The 23,789-nt window shown below is 45.4% G+C and overlaps 1 protein-coding gene across 1 annotated transcript in view; it reads left to right on the top strand.

Moving 5' to 3' along the window:
• The window catches only part of osbpl8 (oxysterol binding protein-like 8), a 77,535-nt gene extending 53,989 nt beyond the window's left edge, over positions 1–23,546 (top strand). The window contains exons 6-25 of the mRNA XM_084447497.1: positions 5,252–5,322; positions 7,604–7,684; positions 8,430–8,531; positions 8,807–9,010; positions 11,333–11,417; positions 11,763–11,922; positions 14,057–14,282; positions 15,227–15,411; positions 17,658–17,739; positions 17,863–17,961; positions 18,158–18,254; positions 18,427–18,525; positions 18,665–18,762; positions 18,937–19,026; positions 20,069–20,205; positions 20,530–20,715; positions 21,348–21,435; positions 22,337–22,442; positions 22,638–22,743; positions 22,970–23,546. Coding sequence (XP_084303623.1) covers positions 5,252–5,322; positions 7,604–7,684; positions 8,430–8,531; positions 8,807–9,010; positions 11,333–11,417; positions 11,763–11,922; positions 14,057–14,282; positions 15,227–15,411; positions 17,658–17,739; positions 17,863–17,961; positions 18,158–18,254; positions 18,427–18,525; positions 18,665–18,762; positions 18,937–19,026; positions 20,069–20,205; positions 20,530–20,715; positions 21,348–21,435; positions 22,337–22,442; positions 22,638–22,743; positions 22,970–23,102 — 2,435 coding nt within the window. The 3' untranslated portion in view covers positions 23,103–23,546. The remainder of the gene's footprint in view (positions 1–5,251; positions 5,323–7,603; positions 7,685–8,429; positions 8,532–8,806; positions 9,011–11,332; positions 11,418–11,762; positions 11,923–14,056; positions 14,283–15,226; positions 15,412–17,657; positions 17,740–17,862; positions 17,962–18,157; positions 18,255–18,426; positions 18,526–18,664; positions 18,763–18,936; positions 19,027–20,068; positions 20,206–20,529; positions 20,716–21,347; positions 21,436–22,336; positions 22,443–22,637; positions 22,744–22,969) is intronic.
• Positions 23,547–23,789: the final 243 nt, after the last annotated feature.

Here is a 23,789-nt window from a genome sequence, read left to right as displayed (position 1 = left end):
CGATCGCGATCGACCAGTAGATCTCAGAGGTTATGCTGGTAGATCTCTATGTTGGTAGATCTCTATGCTGGTAGATCTTGATGATGCGTGTTGAAGTTGCGTGTGCAGAGATAAGCAGTCTCATCACTTTTTCCTCCTGCTACTTTGTAGATTACAAGGGTGACCTGCAGTTTAGCTGAGCGTTTTAATGATTTAATCATTAGTGGGCTGATTTCATCATTGTTTAGTCTTGTATGTGTAGCTGACAGCTGATAGTAGCCCAGCAAAATCAATCAGAAACTCAAAAAAGCCTGAATTCTGCAACCCTGACTGATCCATTCAGTGCAAGTCAGCAGAGTGTATTGTGCTGTGATTGAGTCATGTAAGCAGGCTAAAGACACTCTGTTCTGACCACTAGTTGATTGTTACCTGTTAAGATTGTGCAAGGCATATATACAACAAAGTTAACGTTCCACTTCCAGTGTGAAGTAATTGGTAGCTTGATTAGTTAATTAATAATAATTGATTTTGAAACAGTAGCCGTATGTCGTTATTTCGGTTGTATGTTATTATTTTTGTGCGTGGCGACGCACCAAAGATGGCAAATATCCAGTTGTCACTCCCTCCCTCCCTCCGTCGGGTTGTTGACCTGCAGTTCTATGTTGCTACCACAAAAGGGCAGTGTTTATTTGTGCATGGCTGTAGGCCAACGCACCTAGAATAGCGTTTGACCGGTTATCACTCCCTCCCTACCTGCATTTCTCTGTTGGCACCACAAGAGGTGTTAATTAATGTTATGTTATTTTCAGTATGGGATTATTTTTTCTTTTAAGATATGACTTTAATGACACATGAATTAAAACCTAGCCAATGTTAAGTGACAAGTGACAGAAGGGCGGGGGTTCCGGGGGTGTGAGGCGGGGGCCCGCCGGGGGGCGGGGTTTGGGTGGTAGATCTTGATGAGCTGGTCATTTTAAAAGTAGCTCACCGCCCAAAAAGTGTGGGCACCCCTGCCCTAGATAATACTGTTCTGTCTGTTATTTAATTGATTTTCACTTGGATGCTCTTAGAAGTGAAGTGTTGCAAAGTAAGCTCTCTATAGTGTTTAGTCTGTCTTACTGTCGCAGCAATGTATTTATTCGAAGCATAGATATTCTGTACCAGAATAATTTACAGTACCTGGCAACCTTGCTGAAGGAGTCTTGGCTGAGTAACTGTGGCTGCATTTGAGCTGACTTCGACTTGAGCTTGTGTTTGAAAGAGCTTTCATCCAACTTGAACAGAGGTTAATTAGAGTTTAACATACACTTTGAGTCTGAATGCCTTTGCACACCAAGGGCACAGACCTCGAGTCAGCATGTTTTTCTACCTGACAGCCCATGGGCACCAGTTCCATTCATCTTTATTGAAGTCTACTGTAAGAAGCTCTCAGCTTTTAGAAAGTTTGCAGGAGACAGATGGCACAATGTTGCACACGCCTTCTGTTCATTTCTGTCCCCCCGCTCTCTTTCTGTCATCCTGTCTCACTCCATCTTTCACTCACCTCAGTTCAGGATTGTAGCTTCCCTGACCACCCACTGTTTTCGCAGCTTTTCCGCATAAAGTTGTCTCTCGGTAGTTTCCTACAAAGAACTCTCCAGATGGATGACGCATCATGTCTATTTCTCAGGCCTGGGGACGTGGACACAGGAAGGGCCAGTGATTCAGCAGATCAACCTGGGAAGCTCTCTAAATAACCATGCGTAGGCAAAGTGATGGCAAAGGTCATTTCACCGTCCTAATATCAACCCAGCGTCTTCCCCCAAAGACGGCCAGGATAGAGGGTCGGAACGGAAAGAGGATCGGGTTCATGTTGGTTGTGATTAGAGACTCCATTGTTGTCGTTGTTGTTTGTGGCTGCTAGCTAGTCTGACTTTGGCTGGCTGTAAATGATTTTGGAGGGCATTTATAGAGATCCTTTACAAGTGCAACATAGAAAAACACTTGCTCAGTCAGTTGACAAGTCGGTACCACATCACGGTCACTATAACTGTAGCATGTCATTACAGAATCGCCACAGATTTAAAGGTTGCTTGATTATAGGGCTGAATCATCAGACCATGTCACTCAGAAGTAGTGAATGCAATTGAGAATCCATACCATTTTGCACATTATGATAAATTGAGGGTTTGAAATGAGTGCATGTTAGTTCCCTACTACTAGACCTACTAGTACTAAACCAACTGCAGTGCTGTTTCTTGTCCACCTAGAACCTGAATTGTGCATACTGTACTAATGTATGGCCCTAAAAAGTGGTGTGTCGTTCTAGTAAGTACAGCAACTCCTCCATCTGTCTGTGTCAGAGCAGCTGTTGCCATGGCACCCATCTCCTCTCTCAAATCTGCGGCATCATTGCCTCTCGGGCATAGCCGTTTTAGTTCAATGTCATGAGGAAAATTATCTTTGAGTTATGTACATTAAGTAAGTTTTTATTATCCGGCTTTGCTGGACAATATTCAGAAATGAAGAAGACGGCAGTATCGATCAATATGTCAGGGACTTGTATTATTCTGTCTGTCACAACTACTCTCTGCCAGGCATCTCATCTTGAACTTCTCTGTTTTATGCCTTGTTTTGTGTCTGCCTTTGGTGTACTAGGATAATGGGCATACATTGTTTTATTGTTGAAACTGATACAGTTTGATTTTAGCATGGAGGTGGAATACAGGAAGTGATGTTGACACCGTTACAAGCTTTGTATGAGCTAGAGTGGCAGAACTAGTTTTACACGGCTCTTCATAGCCATCCCAATGACAGGGCAGTGTTCTCTCCTTGTTGATTTGTTTTTTGTCCTTCTCTCTCTCTCTCTCTCTCTCTCTCTCTCTCTCTCTCTCTCTCCCTCTCTCTCCTCCCCTCGTCCCTTGGTCGCATCGTAGAACTGCAGTGAGAATCGTTCATGATTAAAACCCTCACTGCAGTCAGACATACACACCTCAAAATCTCTCCCCTCAACACTTTCCAGTAGCTTTTCAACTAGCCGTCTACCAGCCTTCATAACGTATACAGAGCTTCTTTCTCTCAAACTTTCCATCCCCAGTTACAGTTTTCAGTCGGGCAGAAATCCCAGTTAACAGACGCCTATCCCACTTTTGTTTTCTGACCGCGCCTCATTGAGACGGTTTTACACAGAGCCTCTTCTTCCTTCCCTCACTCCACCTTTACTCATCTCTTTAATCCCGTCTTACACCTGGTTGGGAGAAACTATCCCTGCAGTGACCTCAACACCATGTTCAGTCCTTTATCTTGGTTGAGAACGTCCTCTGTGGGCTCTGTGTGAATGCATGCCCCCGTGCTGTGCGTGTGCTAGGCTCATATGCTTCTGCTCACAGTTGTGTTTTACGTGTGTTGACGCTTTCTGGAAAATCCCACTATCCTGTTTAATTAATGTGGTTTTATGAAGGTGGAAGACAAACACAAACATAAGCATGTAGTGGCTGACAGCAGACACACATCACTATCAATAATACATTAACTAGGTGCAACATTTTCAGGCACTGTAGGTAGGTACAACAAAGATCACCGCAATCCCCACAGACGCACAGAAGCAGGCGTTCCTATTGTAAGGTGCATATGGCCCCACTGGCTCACTATATCATTTCAAACTCACAGTATGTAATTAACTCCACAGGGAAGAGTAGTTAACAAAAAAATCATTTTAGCCAATTACAACATGACTCATCTATTCCACCATGGTTAACCTTTATATGCGCGTCCAACTGATAGGACCAACTGCAAGGGAATTCGATGGGCGCCTTTTGACACAGGAAGTCACAGAGCCACCTCTGGCCTTGTCACAAACAGGGGTGGGGGGTGATAGAGGGTCGAGAGGTTTCTATTATTAATGTACCCCCTCTCCAGTCTCTTATCTCTGCCCTCACTCAGTCCCCCAGGCGAGTGTCAGCAGGGTTACCATGGCATTTCAGTGACAAGCAAACAGGAACAAACAATCTGTGTTTGATCTGTTCCTGCTCTGGGCTAAATCCAGATTTGTCCTCCAGCTATGCCTGTACAATTTACAGTATAGTGTACACACACACACAAACACACACACTCTTTCTCTGTCAGTCACTGCTGTGTTGCATCATTTTCATGCAGACACTGGTCAGCACCCTAGTTTTAATACATGGCACTAAGCCCCATCTCGCTTTCATCTCCCAGCCATGTTTGTCTTTCTCTCTCTCTCTCTCTCTCTCTCTCTTTCACACACACACACTCACACACACACTCACACACAGACTCTTCAGCCATTTGGGGCACTCGTTTTTTTTATTATCAGTGGAAATGTTCCTGTTCATCTACTCAGCCTGGCATGCTCAAGGTTATCTGGTGGTTTTCTTTCTCTTCCATAGTGTGTGTGTGTATGTGTGTGAGTGTGTGAGTTTGTGAGTGTGTGCGTATGTGTGTGCAAGTGTGTGTGTATGCCATATACGGCCATACGACCGTACTTAGTGGAAATTTGTTTTTTTTGCGTTTCACTGCCTTTACAACAGAGCTTCACTCCACAGGGCAGTGTCAGTCACACCTCATTTTCAATCTGACATTGTCATCGCCTCAACAGATCCTCAAGAGTGCTGTCACATAGCACTGCCAGTCACACTACAGGGATGTCATAAATAATGCACCACAATCCTCAACACTGTTCCATTGGATTGGATTGGGATAGAAACTGACAGGAAAGATTCTGATATTCAGGTGGTGGTGAATGCAGAAATGTGATTCTGATGGTTTTATGGATTTTAATTTGTCACCACTCAAAACAATCATTTTTTAAATCATGTTTCTCAAAATCTGGAAGGTGTGTAGTTTGTTCATTCACTACTACGAGCTGGTCTCCTGGGCCTCTAGACGAGTGTATGTCGCCGAATTCTTACTCACAACACCCAGCCATACCTTTACTGTAACTGTGTCTCCGTAACTGACCCTTTTTCCCTTTCTGTCTCGTTAAAGATGGCCTGTGACAAGAGACCGGAGGCCATGAAATATTCAGAGGCTAAAGGGCTGTAGGAGGCTTCTGTGAAAGAGCAAGAGCTGTGCACACAACAGATTGCAAGTGTTAGCAGCTACTGGCATCTCAAGGGGGTGTGGTTGACTTTGCTGTTTTCACTTTCTTGTTTGACCCTTCCCTCAGCACAGTATCGGGTGAATGTACTGCTGGAAGCACAGAAATAGCTTCAGGTGTGCCCCAGGGATGGGTTGTCGACCCTTTGCTGATTCAGCTGTGTCTTAATTACAGGTTTCGACCGGGGGAAAGAAGATGTCTTGCCGTTGAAAGAGGACTCCTCTCACTCCATATCCAAGAGCAAGGTACTGCCCTGAAACACTCTCTCCTTTATTTTCTCCTTCCTTTCTTTTTACAGGTAAACAAGAACAGAGTGCCCTTTCATCCTTAAAGGACAATGCTCGTTTTTGACAACCTGGACCTTATTTACGACATATTATAAGACGTTTGACTCACCGAGATCACTTTGGTGTAGTTCGGAGGCATGTAGAAGAAATTTAAAATCCAGCGCGAGCCAGTATATCCATGTAATGGCGGTGGTCTGGGCACTTAGAATGCAGTTTCTAACAATCTATTTTCTGCCGCGAAACGGTTGTTTTCATCAATCTGTCTTTATGAATCGCTAGTTGTGCTTACATAGAGCGTAGGCCTGTTGTGGTTTTTCACATTCCTCTGTAATATGATCTTTAGAAACGTCTTTTGAAACGAAATAGCTTCCTCACTTGCTCCAGCACGCATGCTGTGCGCATGCGTGCTGGAGCAAGTGAGGAAGCTATTTCGTGTCTAAAGACGTTTCTAAAGATCATATTACAGAGGCACAGAGGCTTTAATTTACATGCAAATCGTCAAAGGTTATTGGCAATAGTCAAATGAAAATGGATGCAAATGTACTTATACAAAGTTTGAGCATGGAGTTGCAGAGGAAACAAAGCCCCACCAGGCTATGTGGGATATGTGCGATAGGTGCTTTGTGTTGTTGACTATTGATCTATCGGCTTGAAGGCTAATACAAATTTAAATTGGTATACTATAAGCCAATGTTTAGCCAACTGCACAAGGGTGGTAAATGAGCCCTGATGCAGAAAAGGTTTTTGACTGTTGTATTGTAGTGCTCCGCTGATCAGTTCAAACATCTGAAAAACATTTTCAGGCGAACAAATCTCTCTATCTGACTGTTGACAGCAAATAATTAAATGAATGCTGTCTCAGGGAAGAGGGGACAATGGTATGGTGTAATAATGTATAATTGTCTCCTATAAGTACACCCAAGTTGCACACCACGCATAATGGTGCCATATTATGTTAATCGCAACAGTTTCCACTCCAATGTTCAGGTGGTTTGCGGCGCAAATTAGTCTGGCTCAGTGCATGATTTGTTATATTCTCTTTCTACTGTCTTCCAGTGCTTCATTCTGGACAGGTGACATACAGCAGACAATAATTATAATTTAAGACTTGGCTTATAACGTCATACATTGTCACCTTTTTCCCAAAACAGCATACATTGCCCTCTTAAGTTCTGAGATGTCTATTGAGGCGTTGATAAACAACTCAATAGAGTTTGAGTCTTGCACGTTTGCATGCCAGAAACCTAATTTGATATTTTTCGAAATCCTAACAGTGCATGGTGGTCACAGTGTCCAATGCAAACGTTCCCAGGAATGTTTTATTTTATGAATCATTAAATGTAGGCTATTTGTTTATTTTCCGCTCCCCCTGTAAAAAAAAAAAAAAAGTCCCCTCCCTGCTCCTCCTCCGTGATGGCTAGAATGAATAAGCTTTGCCTCCCAACACGCCTATGAACAGCTACACCTACTTTGAGGCAAACTTTGCACAATCCTGACAAATGCACCTTTAGGTGGCACAACAATTCATAAAATGCCTATTGCCTTAGACTTTGAAGATAGTGTCAGTGGTTTTGCACGACCAAATCAGAGTCCACAGTGTCTTAAAATGATCAGTTCTTTGATGACGATAGTGGAAAATATGTCATTATTGGCACCACAAACTTATCAGAAAGTGTACACAAAAGTCTATCAGAGCAAATATTGGAAGATGGCAAAAAGAGGCTAATTTGCATTGCAGTCAATGGCGAGACCCCCATAGTTTTGTCCCACCTTGTGGGCGAGTCCTCCATCATGTCATGGCTGTGGAGATCTGTTGTTGGCATTGGAGAACGGTTCCTGGGTATTATGTGTCTTCCAAACACTCTCCCTCACTACCTGTGGGTTTCCAAGCCCCCAAGTAGCTCTGCTTCAAGATTCTCACACTCCCGTCTCCATGTCCTCTCTATAAAGAGAGCCTATTCAGTTCTGGAGGTGGCTAGCTGTGTGTTATGCCTGTATAGACAACCACAGTCTCCATTAGCGTAGCCGAGCTAGCTCTAAGCTAAACGAAGGTTGAGACAGGGTAAGCACAGAAAATGCTAGGCTAGGAGACTCGGTGGCGTTATATAAGTCTAACTTTGGAAGGCTAATGATATTGTCACCACTTTTCACGCTTCTGTGAACCCCAGGAGTTCATCCAATATAACAGGGTTTCACCATGATTTTTATGCTTTAAGTTTTTCTATGTTTGTCTCAACAGTCTGAGTCCAAGCTGTACAATGGATCTGACAAGGATGTGTCCGCTTCCGGAAACAAGCTCACCAAGAAGGAGTCACTCAAGGTAAGGAAGTAGATAAGCCGAAAGCTGCGTTCATGCACGCATTCAATTCCCACCCTTCCAGAACATGAATGGGATTTTAAAAGATGATAGATGAAGGTGTAAGCAGGACAATAATAGCAACGGCAACTATTCAGAAATAGGGCTTTCCCATTATCTTCACCTAAAACATTTCCTCCCATTTAAATATACCCTACCTTGTGCAGCAGGCAGAAACCCTTTCTCACAAGTAGCTGTTCACTAGATCCAGTGGTAGGCTGGAAGGAGCAAATAGAATTTGGGATTTGACGCGTGGCACCTGTTCAAAGGCAGCCATGTTCTGTGCTGGCTGCCTGGGGCTGGCTTGGAGCTGAGTAATTCACTCTGAATACTGATGTGGCCCAACTAGCTGAGTTCATCAGGCTCAGCCTGGTCTCAGACACTGGAGGCTAGCAATTATCTACCCTCCTACTTTCAATCATATCAGATTCGAGTCTCGGTCTCGAATCCGATATAATTGTGATAATCTGTCTGAATTGTCCTTGAGCACTGATAGTTTACCATAGAGATTCTCTTTGAATCTTTTAAAGGGCCATTGTTTCTGCGTAGTATTGGCTAATCAGTGAGTATTGTAGTTCTTGGAAGACATTTGGATTAGTTCAATGAGATGCAGTGAAATAATTGAATTGGTTGAATACAGTGTAGGTTTATGTCTCAGTGTGAAGGTGGTGTTGAGTGGTTGCTAGCATCGTGGTTGTGCTGCCTACAGGTGCAGAAGAAGAACTACAGGGAGGAGAAGAAGAGAGCCACCAAAGAGCTGCTCAGCACCATCACCGACCCCTCTGTCATCGTCATGGCCGACTGGCTCAAGGTAAGCTCGTCAGATAAATAACTGATGATTGCTTGGCACTAGGTGATAGCGTGTTGTCAAATTGAGTGTATTAGCACATGCAACAAGTACTCCACAAGTACACCTGTCCAAGATTCCTCACAAACTGCAGAAGGCTGTAATGTATTGATATATACAATATTCAGTATAATTCCAAGAGGCTATTGGATACCTTGATATTTGGTAATAGGGTATTTCTGTGTTTGTGTGTTTGTGTGTGTGCGTGTGCGTGCGTGCGTGTGTGTATATTCCTGCAGATCCGGGGCACTCTGAAGAGCTGGACCAAGCTTTGGTGCGTGTTGAAGCCGGGGGTGCTCCTCATCTACAAGACCCACAAGAACGGCCAGTGGGTGGGCACCGTACTGCTCAATGCCTGTGAGCTAATCGAGAGGCCCTCCAAAAAGGACGGCTTCTGCTTCAAACTCTTCCACCCCCTCGAACAGTCCATATGGGCTGTTAAGGTAAAGGACACCGCATTAACGGCTGTATTAGGGGAAATGTAGTTTTCTTTGCATTTAGTCTCAGGCCAGTCTTGGCACACTCTGTCACCACTCCACTCAAGAGCTCTTGTGCCAGCTCCACACGGTCAGCATGGAGGCTGATGCCATCCAGGCTGATGTCATCCGCGTAGTCCAGGACCGTTAGGACGACAGCAGGGAGTCGTCCTCTTAGGTGTAATAATGAGACAGAGTTCCTGCTCCCGTCCACTGCATTCCTGCCTGAGTGTGTAGTCCAGGACTATAATGAAGATGAGGGGGGCGAGGGCGTCCCCTTGCAACACCCACACCAGGATGTCAAATTCCTCACTGTTGCCGTCTGGGGTCACCACCTTGGCTGTTGTACCCGTGTACATGGTCACTATGGCCCAGAGTAGATTGGGAGGGACACTGTAAGCTTCATTTATCACGCCTCTGTGTATGAGAGTCAAATGCCTTTTTGAGATCTTTGCCTCCAAAAGTCTGGAGACATCCCCATTGAAAATCGTTGGTAGAACAGCAGTGAAAACCAATGCTACCAATCAGAGCCATGCCTACATATCCAATAGGGTGAACGACATGCCTTACCGGAAATTATGTCCTCCCCCTATCTTTGCCCCTATTTTAATAAACTGGTGTGGAGAATCAGCATCGAAAGTTTGAATCAAAACATTGCAGTTTTTTTTCCAATCTCAAATTGTTTCCATACATTTTTAGCAACGGAATCTGGATGAATGTCCTCAGTAGTTGAGCGCAGCATTTAGAGACTGACTCATGAGTATACTCCCTCAATGATTCAAGACCAAGATCTGGGCTACGGTGGGCCTCTCAAGCCATTTTAGTTTTCTCTCACTAGTAAAATACCAGTAAAAAGAGCATTACAGTTGTCCAGTGTTAGAAATAAAAGCATGAATGAACTTCTCATCATCATGTTGAGTACTTTGGCAATGTTTCTTAGGTGGAACAATGCTGTTAGTCACCTTGAGTATGTGGATTTAAAACTTAAATGGGTCTAATTACACTTAGACTTGTTACTTCCATTTTATTCTGACCAAATTTCCTAACCTATTAGAGAGTGCATCTCTTTTGGCTTTGGGGCCAACTAAGAGCATTTCTGTCTTATCTTCATTGAATTATAATAAAATATTGCTCCTCCATTGATTAATTGCAGCCAGACAGGTAGTAAGGAGCATAAGGCATTTACGTCATTCGGCTCAACAGAAATGTATAATTGTGTATCACATTTCTCTGATACGATACAGGCCAGTGGTTTAAGTCTTCAGCCAGTAACTTTGAAAAGCCAGTCGCCTTTATGTGCTCTAATTGGTCTAGCTGTGTGTATAAGTCAAGTAATGTTTATTCAAAATTATCATTCCTTCTCATAAGCAGTTGATGTATTTGATTTCAAAGCAAATCTATACAAATCTCAGATCAGATCTCAGATTACTTTGGTGTGGAAAAAAAGCTAATTTCGCTCCCAAAGTAGCCCATTATAGCGGCAACATTTTGGCGCCGCCAAATCATGTGCTGGTGCCACTAGCTGAGAAAGTGTAAAACATCATCCATTCTCCTGTCTGGTTGCCTTGTCCTTGGTGTGCATGTATTTTCTATAGCTCTTGTCTCATTACTGTTACATATTCTGACTGAGTTAGATCTATGCATTTATTCTTCCACTCAAGCGTGTCTCCTTTCACAGAAGTTTAAAGGTTTAAAGGAACTCAATCATAACCAGCAGTGTATTATGAGTGCATGAATAGTAGATTTCTCTGGTGAATTAATGAAATTAATCATTATAGAAGATTTTATTCTTCTATATTCTTCTTCTTTTATTTTATTCTATTATTATCTCTCTCACTTTTTTTCTCACACACACACTCTTTCACTCTGTCTTTCGCTAAATCTCTTTCTTCTTTTATCAAGAGTTTGCATGATGACATACATATTAAGCAGTGTTTCATTGAAACTGGATTCAGTTATTAGGAGCTGACCATCACAGTTTCACAGTTTTTTGTGTGAAGGATGTCCAGACGAAATCCATAGTCCAGCTTGACATTGGCATCATGGACACTTGAGAAGAGGTCTCATTTTAAACAGCCTTAGGAATAAGTGATGAGTGATTCTCTCTCACACACACACACACACACACACACACACACACACACACACACACACACACACACACACACACACACATAGTGTGTCTTAGTGCTCTATTGTGTTCCTGTGCCCAGTGAGTGTGTGCTACATTATTAACCTGTGTGTCTGTATTTGTGTGTGTGTGTGTGTGTGTGTTCTGTATATTATCAGGGTCCCAAAGGGGAGGCCGTGGGCTCCATCACCCAGCCATTACCCAGCAGCCACCTCATCTTCCGCGCTGCCTCCGAGTCTGACGGTAAGAGACAGCGTTAGTTCATTTATAGCTGCAAACCTGGTGCTCTGTGGCTCCCTTCCTTGATAAATCAGCATGGGCGTGTGGGTGCACGCATGGCTCTGTATCTGCGCTCGTGTGTGTGTGTGTGTGTGAGTGTGTGTGTATGTGTGTGTGTGTGTGTGTGTGTGTGTGTGTGTGTGTGTGTGTGTGTGTGTGTGTGTGAGAGTGTGTGTGTGAGTGTGTGAGTGTATGAGTGAGTGTGTGAGTGTGTGAGTGAGTGTGTGTGTGTGCACTGTATATACAGCTATTCTGTAGTCATGCAAAGCATGCGCGAGATGAGATGCATATTGCCTTCCTCTCTCTCAGGCCGGTGCTGGATGGATGCATTGGAGCTGGCTCTGAAGTGCTCCAGCCTGCTCAAACGCACCATGATCCGCGAGGGCAAGGAGGAGCTGGGCACGTCCGGGGAGCCCTCCCACATCAATTTCTACAGTCTGCTGCGAGCCCACAACATGCAGCCTTTCCAGTGAGTTCTACCCCACCGGTAGTCCCCCTGTGCTTCCTGCCCAGTATTGGGTCCTATCCTGTCCAAACAGACCTGACTACCCCCTACCCCCCTCTCTGCCCAGACCACCGTCCCCCGGACTCTCTTGCATCCCGTCTGACTAGCCAACTGCCGCCACCCCCAACCCTCTGCCCAGCCCCTCCCCATATCCTCTCTCCCTGTTTCACTCTAATTAGAGACTCAAAGCTTTGCCCCATTAGCTGTTCTTGTTTCCAGCTTTTCTGGCATGTCTCGATGGGGCTTTGTAACTTTAGAAGTTCTTCTGAGAATTAGGCTGGGTTTTGGCAAGGGCCTCACAATACGATACGTATCACAATGCAGGGGTCACCATACGATCGTATCATGATTACACTGCGATCTGATACATATTGCGATACATTGCATATATTTAATTTACATACATACATAATTTACTTAAAATGTAAAAATAGAGCTGAAAATCCACCCCCTTCCCTGCTCCCTGGAGGTGATCCTGAGGGCAGAGGAAAGGGAAGGGCATTTTAAATCGGTTTAAAACTTGAACAACGATTGAATATGTCTGTTACATATTGTATGTGTTGGTTATTTGTTGTGTTTTCTTTTGAGCCCAGTATGTGTTTGGTGTTGTCTTGGTGTTTTGTGTTTTTGTCTCCCCCTTCTGTTTCATTGTTCTCAAGTTTCTAGTAGATGCGGTTCCAATCATCATTCATCATTCACACCTGTTCCAGTTCTCCAGCCTACCTCCCCACTCATCCAATCATCCAATCGCCTGGTGTCCCTCCCCTATATATATATATATATATATATGTCCTTTTGTGTTCAGTTCTGTCTCTCCTACCCGAGCGATGGCAGGGCTCTGGGTAGGTAGAGTGCTTTGGTTTTGTTCAGCCTTCTTGTTTGAGTTATTGGTTAACATTTTGTTGGAGCTTCAAAGTAGTTATTAGTTGTTAACCTGATCCTTGTTTTGTTTAACAGCCCACTTTAGTTGTACTCGTTTGTCTGTGTTTTGTTAACCGTTTTTGTCTGTTTGCACACAGGGAGCGGTGAGCAGGCCTTAGACTTCGTTTACACATACACGGGTATTTACAAAAACGGATATTTCCCCCTCTCCGTAAAATAAAGAGAGAAGAGAGAGGAAGATAAAATCATGCACACGAACCCGCATAAATACGCCGCCACCCGCATAAATACGCCACCAAGAGCACTCTATGCCTGTAGGCGGCAGTGTAACGAGAAGCATGGAGACACGTTAGCCAATCAGAATCCTGTAAAAGAAAAACAAAACAACGAATGAACAAATTCCTCTCCTCCTCCACATAATAAAGCAGTTGATTATTTGCAAATGCAAACACACCAACAGACTTTGCACTAACATAAAAACGAACATCGCTTTAGCATCCATGATTATTAGAGCACGCCAGAGGAGCAAACACACAAAGGTCGCACACCTGACGCAATGCATTTTCTGTCGCATACATGACGTAAATCTTCGTCTTCCTCTGTTTACATGCAAACGAAATAACAGAGTTTTCCTAAATCTCCACTTTGGCCGGAATTTTTAAAACATTCGTTTTCAATGGGTTAAAACCTCCGTTTACGTGTAAACGACAAATGCATATAAATATAATTTATATTTACATATTTTATCATTCATCATTTATTTTTGGTTATATTTACTTTGGTGCCACATTTAGTTTCTCACTGACTTCCCTGTGCTGCTTTTGTTTGGTAATAAATCCTCTTTATTGCATATTAGTGTCTTGGTTTTGTGTACTTGCACCCTCACTGACCCATTGTGTCACCCTATGTTGCGCTCTTCTGCCCGGGGGGCAGGGGTGGGGTGTAACAATGTCCATTTTATATATCAATGTTTATTCCCTGTCTTGTTCTTGTTATTCCCCCCCCCTCCAATTTTTTTGTGTGCAATATTCGGCTGTATCGATTTTTGTGCCAAAGGGATAACTCGAGAGATATTATCACATGCTGGAGATAATGTGCCCTACCAGTGTGGCAGACGTTCGCTGTACATTGTCGGTGGACGCATAATAAACACTACCTAAATATTAAGTATTGGTATTATATACCATAAAACTATAAAACTGTTTGTCCTTCTCAGGTTCAACGACAGTGACCAGTTCAAAGACCCGGACCTGTACTCAGACAAGTCGGACCGGGAGAACGAGCAGGACCACGAGGAGTCAGACCCCGAGGGGATGGAGAAGAGCGAGGAGAGCGACAGCGACACGTCAGAACGCCAGGACGACTCCTACATCGACCTGGACCCCAACGAGGCCCTGAGGGAGACCCCCTACCTGGAGCAGTCCCACGAAGAGCTGGGGGAGGTGAGGACTGGATACACGCTCAGTATCTGTGCTCTGATTGGCTGGGACGACGGGGCTTTTGTCTGCCTGATGCCTGCATGGAGGTTTCTTTGTTCAGGAATTTTAATTCAGATTCAATTTAGATGAAAAATGACACATTCCTAAAGAGAATAGTTGATGTACAGCATGTATCTTTGTATTGTATGTATTTTTAGTGAAGTGTCAGAATAAATAAGCACCTGGGAAACCGTTTGAAATGACAGCAATGCTTGAGTTTGAAGATATAAGCGTGAAGGAAGGAATACAAAGAGATGGAATAGAGACACCTTCTGTTAGTGGTATGTGTCCAAATGTGTGTGTGTGTGTGTCTGAGTCGTGACAGTTTATCCCAGTTCTGCAGCAGGTGTTAAGAGTGACTGAGACAGTTCTACTTCCCGTTTGGTTTCCTCCATCTGTGACCCATCACTCTAGCCTGGAAGCCAGACTTCCTCGCAAAAAAATCCCTTTTGCGATACAGTCTGGACTTCTAGCTGCCCAGAACGATTTCAGTGGGTGGGAGTACTTGCCTTGGCCTCATATAATGTTCACATCACAGTCCAGAAATATTGGAGCACTTCCGCAGGCTCTCAATGTTCCTGTGGCTACGGCAGTGTGAGGAGGGTGTGTGGGCTGTGCGTTGTTGGAGACGGAGTTGGTGTGCGCGCGACGAAGCGTGTGAAATCCCTCGCAGCGTTTCAGTGGCATGTCTCTAATTAAACACCTAGCACAGGTTCCACGGGGAACAGGAAGATTGAACTGGATAATTACCTGATTTAGGTGGTGTATGATACAGCCGCTAATGACCACCTCCGAAATATCAGAATTGGGTTTTGTTATTAAGGGACGGTGTGTGTGTGTGTGTGTGCGTGTGTGTGCGCACGTGTGTGCGTGTGTGTGTGCATGGTGCGTGCACGCGTGCGTCCCAGGCTGGCGAAGCGGCCCAGACGGAGACGGTGTCGGAGGAGAACAAGTCTCTGATCTGGACCCTGCTGAAGCAGGTCCGGCCTGGCATGGACCTGTCCAAGGTGGTGCTGCCCACCTTCATCCTGGAGCCACGCTCCTTCCTGGACAAGCTCTCCGACTACTACTTCCACGCAGACTTCCTGTCCGAGTAAGTTCCCCCACATCCTGTCTGTTGAGAATCTGGCGAAAGTAAGCACGGACTACGATATCAGCTAGCCGTGTAGGTCTCCCCCCAAAGCCGCGCCATTCCAGAGCCGCACCAGGCTATTGACGCAATTCAATTCGATTGCTTTTTTGAATGTGTTGGATACATTGGATAGCTTATCGGTCATATTGTCCTGTAAATACTACTTCACATATGTGTTAATGTCATTGAAATAACCAAAGGCCTTTAATAGTCTATAAGGAGCATTAATACCTTTAATGTTTATAGGGATGCATTAATCCAGCCATTCCAATGTTGGGTTAATAGCAAATGAACGTTGTATATAGTCCTGTACATTGCTTATTCCTTCAACCTGCAGCATTGAGTAGCCTACATCATGCTGAAAAACTACATTAACTGTAATAACACAATTTGCCTTCAACACATTGTGCCACTTTGTTTCCTATGGTTAGTAGGGTGGTCCTTAAAATTGAAAGTCGGAAAGTCTAAGCTCCAACCCCCCCGAATTCATTGGAATAGTGCCTCTCTCCTGGTGAATTATTTTCTCAATCAAAACATTTACCCCTCCCTCATCGACCTTGAAGTTTCGCTCTGAGGATCCCCGAGAGATGCTTTTTATCTGGGAATAAATTGAGTGTATAAGGATTAAAATGAGAATGAAAATAAAAATGAATGAAAACTTGTTGTTTCTCATTCTCATCCTTGATTTTTTGTGCCATTTATTCCCAAAATGTTAGCTTATAACACAACATAGTGTTTTATAAATGGTGACCTCATTACACAGTTAAATGTATGAAACTATAACAAAAATCTTAAGCAAAATGGCTTTCTACCTCAAATGCATACTACATAGTTTGTAGCGGCTGTATGTAAATCAAGTGTAACTGCAGTATATTTTAACATGGAAGTATCATTTTGGTTCCATGAACACAATCTGAGTCTCTTTAGAAGACTAACAGACTACACGATTCTGTGCCCCTCAAGGATCCAGGTCTCTGGACTCCAACTGCAAGACATGGCATCAACCAACAGGGCATATTCACATAGTGCGCACCAAAAGAGAAAGTGATACATTGTTTTCATTTCTCAGCTACTGCGGTTCGCTTTCACACAGCACTTTCTTTACTCTGGTCCAAATGCAGCACCACAAGTCACATGAAAAGACTCAGTGCTGTCATTGGTCAATATCTTTCTGGGGGTGGGTGCAAGCGCGTCATGAAAAACCTTTGAGGTCAAACGTGGCGTGCACAAGGTAGTTGCGTCGGCCCGAGGTCGCGAAATCGAGAGTTTAACATGTTTTTGAATGATTTTTCAAGGTGCCCACCCACATCCATTGTATGACCTAAACGGTGGTAGAGCAATTATCAACTTTCTCAAAAGTGCTAGTTTTGTCAACATTTTGATTTGAACCATTGTATATGATCATAAGTAACCTTAAAACAGGGCTAAACATGATTTTTCCCTTTACTACTCCTTTAAGATTTTTGTTATAGTTTAATACATTTAACTGTGTAATGAGGTAATCATTTATATAAAACACTGTATGCAGTTATAAGCTAACATTTTGAGAATAAATGGCACAAAAATTGTCAAGGATTGTTGTTTTTATTCATTTTTATTTTCATTCTCATTTTAATCCTTATACGCCCAATTTATTCCCAGATAAAAAGCGTCTCTCGGGGATCTTCAAGGTCGGTGAGGGAGGGGTAAATGTTTTCCGATTGAGAAAATAATTCACCAGGAGTTTTCTCCACTATTCCAATGAATTCCGGAGATTGGAGCTTAAAATAAATGAATTCGAAAATGTACCACTCACGAAGGACCACCCTAATGGTTAGAGTTAAGAATATTTGAAGGAATCGAGAGAATGTTTATTTTATACAGCATGTAGGCTTTATTTTGAAGATCTGTGTACTTTTAGACACATCCCTAAAGTTATGAGAACGAACCCAACATTTTGATAGTTTGCTGCCAAGTCACAAAAGTTTACGCTCATGAAATTATAATCACAATTCTTTCCTTTAGGCCATTTTCCCTGTCCCAATTTAAAAATTCTCCTTCTACTTTAGAACACGTTTTAGGGTTCTGAGTCAGAACAGACTGTTTTCATAAATAGACACTGGAAATAGACTTCCCTTGCTAGAGGCAAAAAAATCCAACTAATTATTATTCAGTTTTACTTATATTAAGTAGTATTAATTGTGGTTCCTGCTTGTGAATGTTTCCAGGGCTGCAGTAGAGGAGAATGCCTACAACCGGATGAAGAAGGTAGTGAAGTGGTACATCTCCGGATTCTACAAAAAGCCACAGGTGACGATGGAGAAACCCCAGAGACGGTTCAGACTGTTCTCACAGCGACAGAATGTCTCTGTACCTGGACCGTTCAGTAGATGTTTCTAAAGATGGGATGTTTCCCCTCCCTCTGAAATGCAGGGACTGAAGAAACCGTACAACCCCATCATCGGCGAGACCTTCCGCTGCATGTGGCTCCACAGCAAGACCACTAGCAAGACATTCTACATCTCTGAGCAGGTGAGACCGCCGGGAGGGCAGACCTCCGAAAGAGCGAGGTCTGATAGTGTTAGCTGACTTTTACCTGCTGGTATATTTGTTTGTTTTTTTGTTTCTTTGTTTGTTTTTTTGTTTCTTTGTTTGTTTGATTGATTGATTGATTCATTCATTCATTCATTCATTCATTCATTCATTCATTCGTCCCTGTGTCCTCCAGGTGTCCCATCATCCTCCTGTGTCGGCCTTCTACGTTAGCAACAGGAAGGACGGCTTCTGTCTAAGTGGCAGCATCCTGGCTAAGTCCAAGTTCTATGGTACTTGCCTGTTCTATGGTACTCACACACACACACACACACACACACACACACACACACACACACCAGCAGATATCTACACCCCATTGAAAACGACAAAAAGCACAAAGCTATTAGCTAGTTTGACGCCTGTGGGAGTAAGTGGGTAAGCCTTCTGTCTGTGGTCCCGCAGGAAACTCCTTGTCGGCCATACTGGACGGAGAGGCTCGCCTGACCTTCCTGAACAGAGGAGAGGATTACGTCATGAACATGCCCTACGCTCACTGTAAAGGTCTGACCACCATCTCCCACCACAGCACTCTCCAACTTTCTGTTGTTCCATCTCACATTTGACTCCACCGACAAATAGCCAGCTTTAAAAGCTGTTGAGAGCCTAGTGTGTCATCGCAGCTCTCGTCATTGACCTCCAGGTATCCTGTATGGCACCATGACCCTGGAGCTGGCCGGCCAGATCACCATAACCTGTGAGAAGACCAGCTACAGCGCCCAGCTGGAGTTCAAACTCAAGGTCGAAAAACCAGAGACGACTTATTACACGTTTGTTTGTGAATACTGTTTAAGCCAACTTGACACGTCTCAAACCGAGGCTCTAGAGGTCTGCTGTCGCTATATCATTGACTTCAACCCCAGTTCAGTATGGGTAATGGGATCTTAATATGACCTATGTGTGATTCTCCCCCAGCCATTCCTAGGCAGCAACGACAGTGTCAACCAGGTCTCCGGGAAGATCAAGCTTGGGAAGGAGGTGCTGGCCACTTTGGAGGGTCACTGGGTAAGAGCTGCTGGAACTAGGGCACGCCCAGGGGCGGACCGGGGAAGTAATTCAGTCCGGGAAATTTAGCCCCAGTCGGGCCACTTTTTAAGCCGGATCAGAACAGTGATCTTGCAACGAGCCGGCGCGGTGAGATGGAACACTTTCAGTTTCGTTTTTGTAAACGTGAAATGAACGGGCTTTCCGATTGTGAATAATAAACTGTCGGCAAGTTGTTGAGCGGGGCACGCCCACCGCCGCGCCTTCGCCCGCATACTCCGCATTCTCTATGCCGAGCCCTCGGGGTTTGGACAGCAATACCCCCAATGTGTAATATCTGTCGGCGGTATCCTGGGCCAACGCTGACACCATCATGGAGTTGGCTACTGTGTGATTTTCAGAAAATGGAATGTCCGTTTCTGTTGAGTAATGAATGTATTATGCGGTCTCATACTGTACAATGGGACACGCTGAACACCAGCTGAGGCCTCTCTGGTCAGGGGCGCAGCACACTGACCACTCGCTTCCTGTGATATTGGTATATTCTGCAACATCCAGCTGTCTTTCACTGTGTGCTCTTTATTACTTAGGGAGCTGAGCTGTAGCCATAGACTGTGTGTGTGTGCGTGCGTGTGCGTGCGTCACTGTTAACCCCCTCATATAGCAATCATTATTCACACACACACACCTTCCCAGGGCTTTCTGGGTAATTACTGCTCAAGCGGGGTCCGGGGTTTTTCTGAGAAGAATAACAAGAAGGGAGGGGTGAAGCTCATTTGTGGTGTGTGTGTGTGTGTGTGCGTGCGTGCATGCGTGTGCATGCAAGTCACGTTTGCAGACCGGTCAATACTAATACAGCTCTCTCTGCCTATATGGAAAGGTCATTGATTCTCAACACTGGTCTGGCTTTCCTGCTTCGCCAAACCCCCCTAACAGCGACTGAACATAATTGGCACGGAACACTTCGTCCTCAGTCTAGACATAATCAATCACGTCGGCAGATTGTGTGTGTGTGTGCGTGTGTGCGTACGTGTATTAATAGTCTGTGTGTTTGCCCCTCCAGGACAGTGAGATCTTTATCAACGATAAGAAGACGGGCGTGGTGGACACGTTCTGGAACCCCACCCCCGAGCTGAGACAGAGCCGGCTGGTGCGCTGCTGCGTCCCCCCTGAGGAGCAGGGCGAGTTCGAGTCAGAGAGGTACGGCACGGCCGCCGCAGTCACACCGCCCAGGGGCACTGACCTTTTGGGCAACACGCGAAGAGAGACATTGGTTTGATTAGAATCTATTCTCTGGATTGACCCCTCCCTCTTCTCCTTCTCTCTGTCCTCTCCTCCTTCTCTCTGTCCTCTCCTTCCTCTCCTCCCTCTCTCCTCCCTCTCTCCTTCCTCTCTCCTTCCTCTCTCCTCCCTCTCTCCTTTCTCTCCTCCCTCTCTCCACCCTCTCCTCCCTCTCTCCTTCCTCTCCTCCCTCTCTCACTCTCTCCTTCCTCTCCACCCTCTCCTCCCACTCTCCACCCCCAGACTGTGGCAGCATGTGACCCGGGCCATCAACACCAAGGACCAGACGGAGGCCACCAACGAGAAGTTCATCCTGGAGGAGGCTCAGAGGAAGTCGGCCCGCGAGCGCAAGGCCAAGTGCGAGGAGTGGGTGCCGGCGCTCTTCGAGCAGGACCCCGTGACCGGGGAGTGGCATTACCGATATGCCGAGTGAGTAGACCCCCTCCCCCTCCTCTAGGGCGCGGCGGTGTTCAGAGGTTATGGCCGGGCTGAACTGAGCGGGGGGATTTTAAAACTGGCATCTTCAAAGTCTCTCTCATAGGGGAGGGGCCATCTAGTGGACATTTGGGGGAGCAGCACAGCGAGCTGTCCTTATAGGTAGGGACGTGTGTGAACTATGCAGCTGCATGGTGGCCTTTTTGAACTACGTCAAATGCCATGACACGTAAGATGAATGCCGTCAAACCTGGGGCGAGTTCAACTACGGCCTATGGGTTAAACAACATGTTTCCTCGAAATGGCGTGAGGCGGTGTGCAACAGGCTTTGAGGTAGGTTTTCTCTTGTTTGGTGGGTGTGTCCAAGGTGTTGCTGAACGGGGCTGAACTCACCCCTGTTTATACGACTGACATCTTATCCGAATGGCTAGGTCTGATCAACAGTAGCAACAGTAGCATGTGACCTCTAGTGGATGTACTGGGTCACAACATCCTTAACTTGATTCTCTCTTGTCCTCACTCACCTCTGCCCCTCTCTTTCTCTCTTACCGCCTCTCTCTCTCTCTCTCCCAACCTCATATTCCTCTCTCTGTCTCCCTCTCTCTCCCCCCCCACTCTCTCTGCAGCACCCGCCCGTGGGACCCTCTGAACGATATGATTCAGTTTGAGAAAGACGGCTGGATCCAGACTAAGGTCCGACACCGCACCCCTATGGTACGTTCTGGCAGTGTTATTAGTCTCAGTAACCAGGGGCCGCGGAGGGACAATTGCAAGTGCCAGGTAGGTCCACCCCCCCGGACACGCCCACACCACCCGCCCACAGCGCTGCTCGCCAAAGGCATTTTTTTTTTTCTTCTTTTTTTTTCGATTTTGTTCTTTCTTTCTTTTTGTTGCTGCTTCTTCGGTTCGCACCACCGTCCACCTGTTTGCCGTCTGCGCTCCCTGCTCCGGCCAATCACCAAACAGCACACACACACACACCGCCATCGCCTGTGGTTGGCTGCCTCTGTGTGGGCAGCGCGCCCCCCACCGCACCTGTGTCCCCCCTCCTTTGGTTTTCTCTACCAGCGTTGTTGATTTATGGATGATTTCATGATAGTTTATTTTATTTATTTTTTTATTGTATGACAGCTTGTTTGTCTCTTCTTGAGTGTTGCAGCACTCCACGTACAGTAACCCTCGCGGGTTCATTTCGGTTGCCAATTCTGTTTGTGCGCGCCTGCGTGCGTGTGTGTGTGTGTGTGTGTGTGGAGATGTGCTAGAGAGAACCACAGGAGCACGCTTACATGCTTCACAGCTGAGCTCTACCATACTCATCACTGATTAGCATGTGATCTTTCTGTGTGTGTGTGAGCGCAAATGTTTGTTTGTTTGTTTGTTGGTTGTTGTTGTCTTTTCAGGTAACCTATGTGTTTGTATTTACTCGGGAGTTTTACAGCATTTGCACTTCTTGTTCAATGGTAAACTGTGTTTGTTTTTGTCTGTTGTGTGGATGGAGTGTGTGATGGGGGTGTCTTTGTGCTCACGTTCATTTGGTGGCTGGTGTGTGTTGCTCTGTGTTGATAAGCTGTGTGTGTGTGTGTGTGTGTGTGTGTGTGTGTGTCCGGTGTTCCAGGTAATGGGACCAAAGAGAAAGCACAAGCAGAGTGACAAGCCCAAGAGCCCGGAGAGCGGCTGTTCCTCCCCGGAGCCCGACCGACAGGACTCCTCCGGCAGTGAACGTGAGACACACACACACACACACTTTACCAACACATGCATACAGTCACACTGTCTCGGCTCGCATGAAAGTTAAGCTCAAACTCAATGCATTTAAAACTCTGTTTCCCTGTAAATCTCATTCACTTATGATGATTGCAAAACTACAAGGAGGTGTGTATCAATTCCACCTTATCTGCACGGTTCTTGCATTTCAGGACACAAAAGCAAGCACAACAGCCGATTAAGAAGAAAAGGAACAGACCTCAGTGAACTTCAAAGTGCCATTGATTCCATAAAGCAGACACAAGACGACATTAACCGGTGGGTTTTATCGTGTGTGTGTGTGTGTGTGTATACGTAGGCATGTGGGTGTGTATGTGGGGCATACTGAGAAACCTCAGTGGGTTGTATGTTATAAATGGAAGTAAACTAACAATGTTTGTAACTAAATGTGAGTGTGTGTGCGTACACGTGTGTGTTTGTGTGTGTGTGTGTGTGTGTGCGTGTGTGTGTGCGTGTGTGTGTGCGTGTGTGTCCTCCACCACAGGAGCATCAGTGTACTGCGCAGCCGAGCAGCAAGCCAGACGGCATCCGAGGGCGGCTTCCTCCAGCAGCGGGACTACGCCATCATCATCTTCCTTATTTTCCTTCAGGTCTTCATCAACTTCCTCTTCAAGTAGCAGCCGTAGCCCACGGAGAGAGAGAGAGAGAGTCATAAACACACACTCCAATGCCCGGGACCCCAGAGTTCAAACAGGCTGAGGTGGAAGAATATGAACTCGATGCCTCCAACACTGAACCACAACTACTCTCTCTCTCCTGACTTAAACACAGCAACCAACGGACCAACACTTCACACGCCCATAACAGAAGCCCTACTGAAAGACAGTCTTCACAAATTGCTGTTTTTAAAATCAATTTATTTTTTAACCTACTCGCAGTTCTATCCATTTATTTCAACACCTGTAATATCCACCTATTTCAAGAGGGGAGCGGTGTAAAGTGCTTTGAAAGTGGCCCAGGTTTGGAAGAGATGGGCGTCGTCTTCAGCCTTTTCCTGACATTTTGGATAACTGGCCTTGGAGAGAGCATGGTCTGTAATGGGGGGGCCATGTTAAGGTTGGAGAGAGCATGGTCTGTAGTGGGGGGGCCATGTTAAGGTTGGAGAGAGCATGGTCTGTAGTGGGGGGGCCATGTTAAGGTTGGAGAGAGCATGGTCTGTAGTGGGGGGGCCATGTTAAGGTTGGAGAGAGCATGGGCTGTAGTGGGGGGGGGGCATGTTAAGGTTGGAGAGAGCATGGTCTGTAGTGGGGGGGGGGGCATGTTAAGGTTGGAGAGAGCATGGTCTGTAGTGGGGGGGGCCATGT

This window comes from Borostomias antarcticus, assembly GCF_949987555.1.
Source record: "Borostomias antarcticus genome assembly, chromosome: 13".
NCBI lineage: Eukaryota > Metazoa > Chordata > Actinopteri > Stomiiformes > Stomiidae > Borostomias > Borostomias antarcticus.
This window is presented reverse-complemented; position numbering and strand designations above follow the sequence as displayed.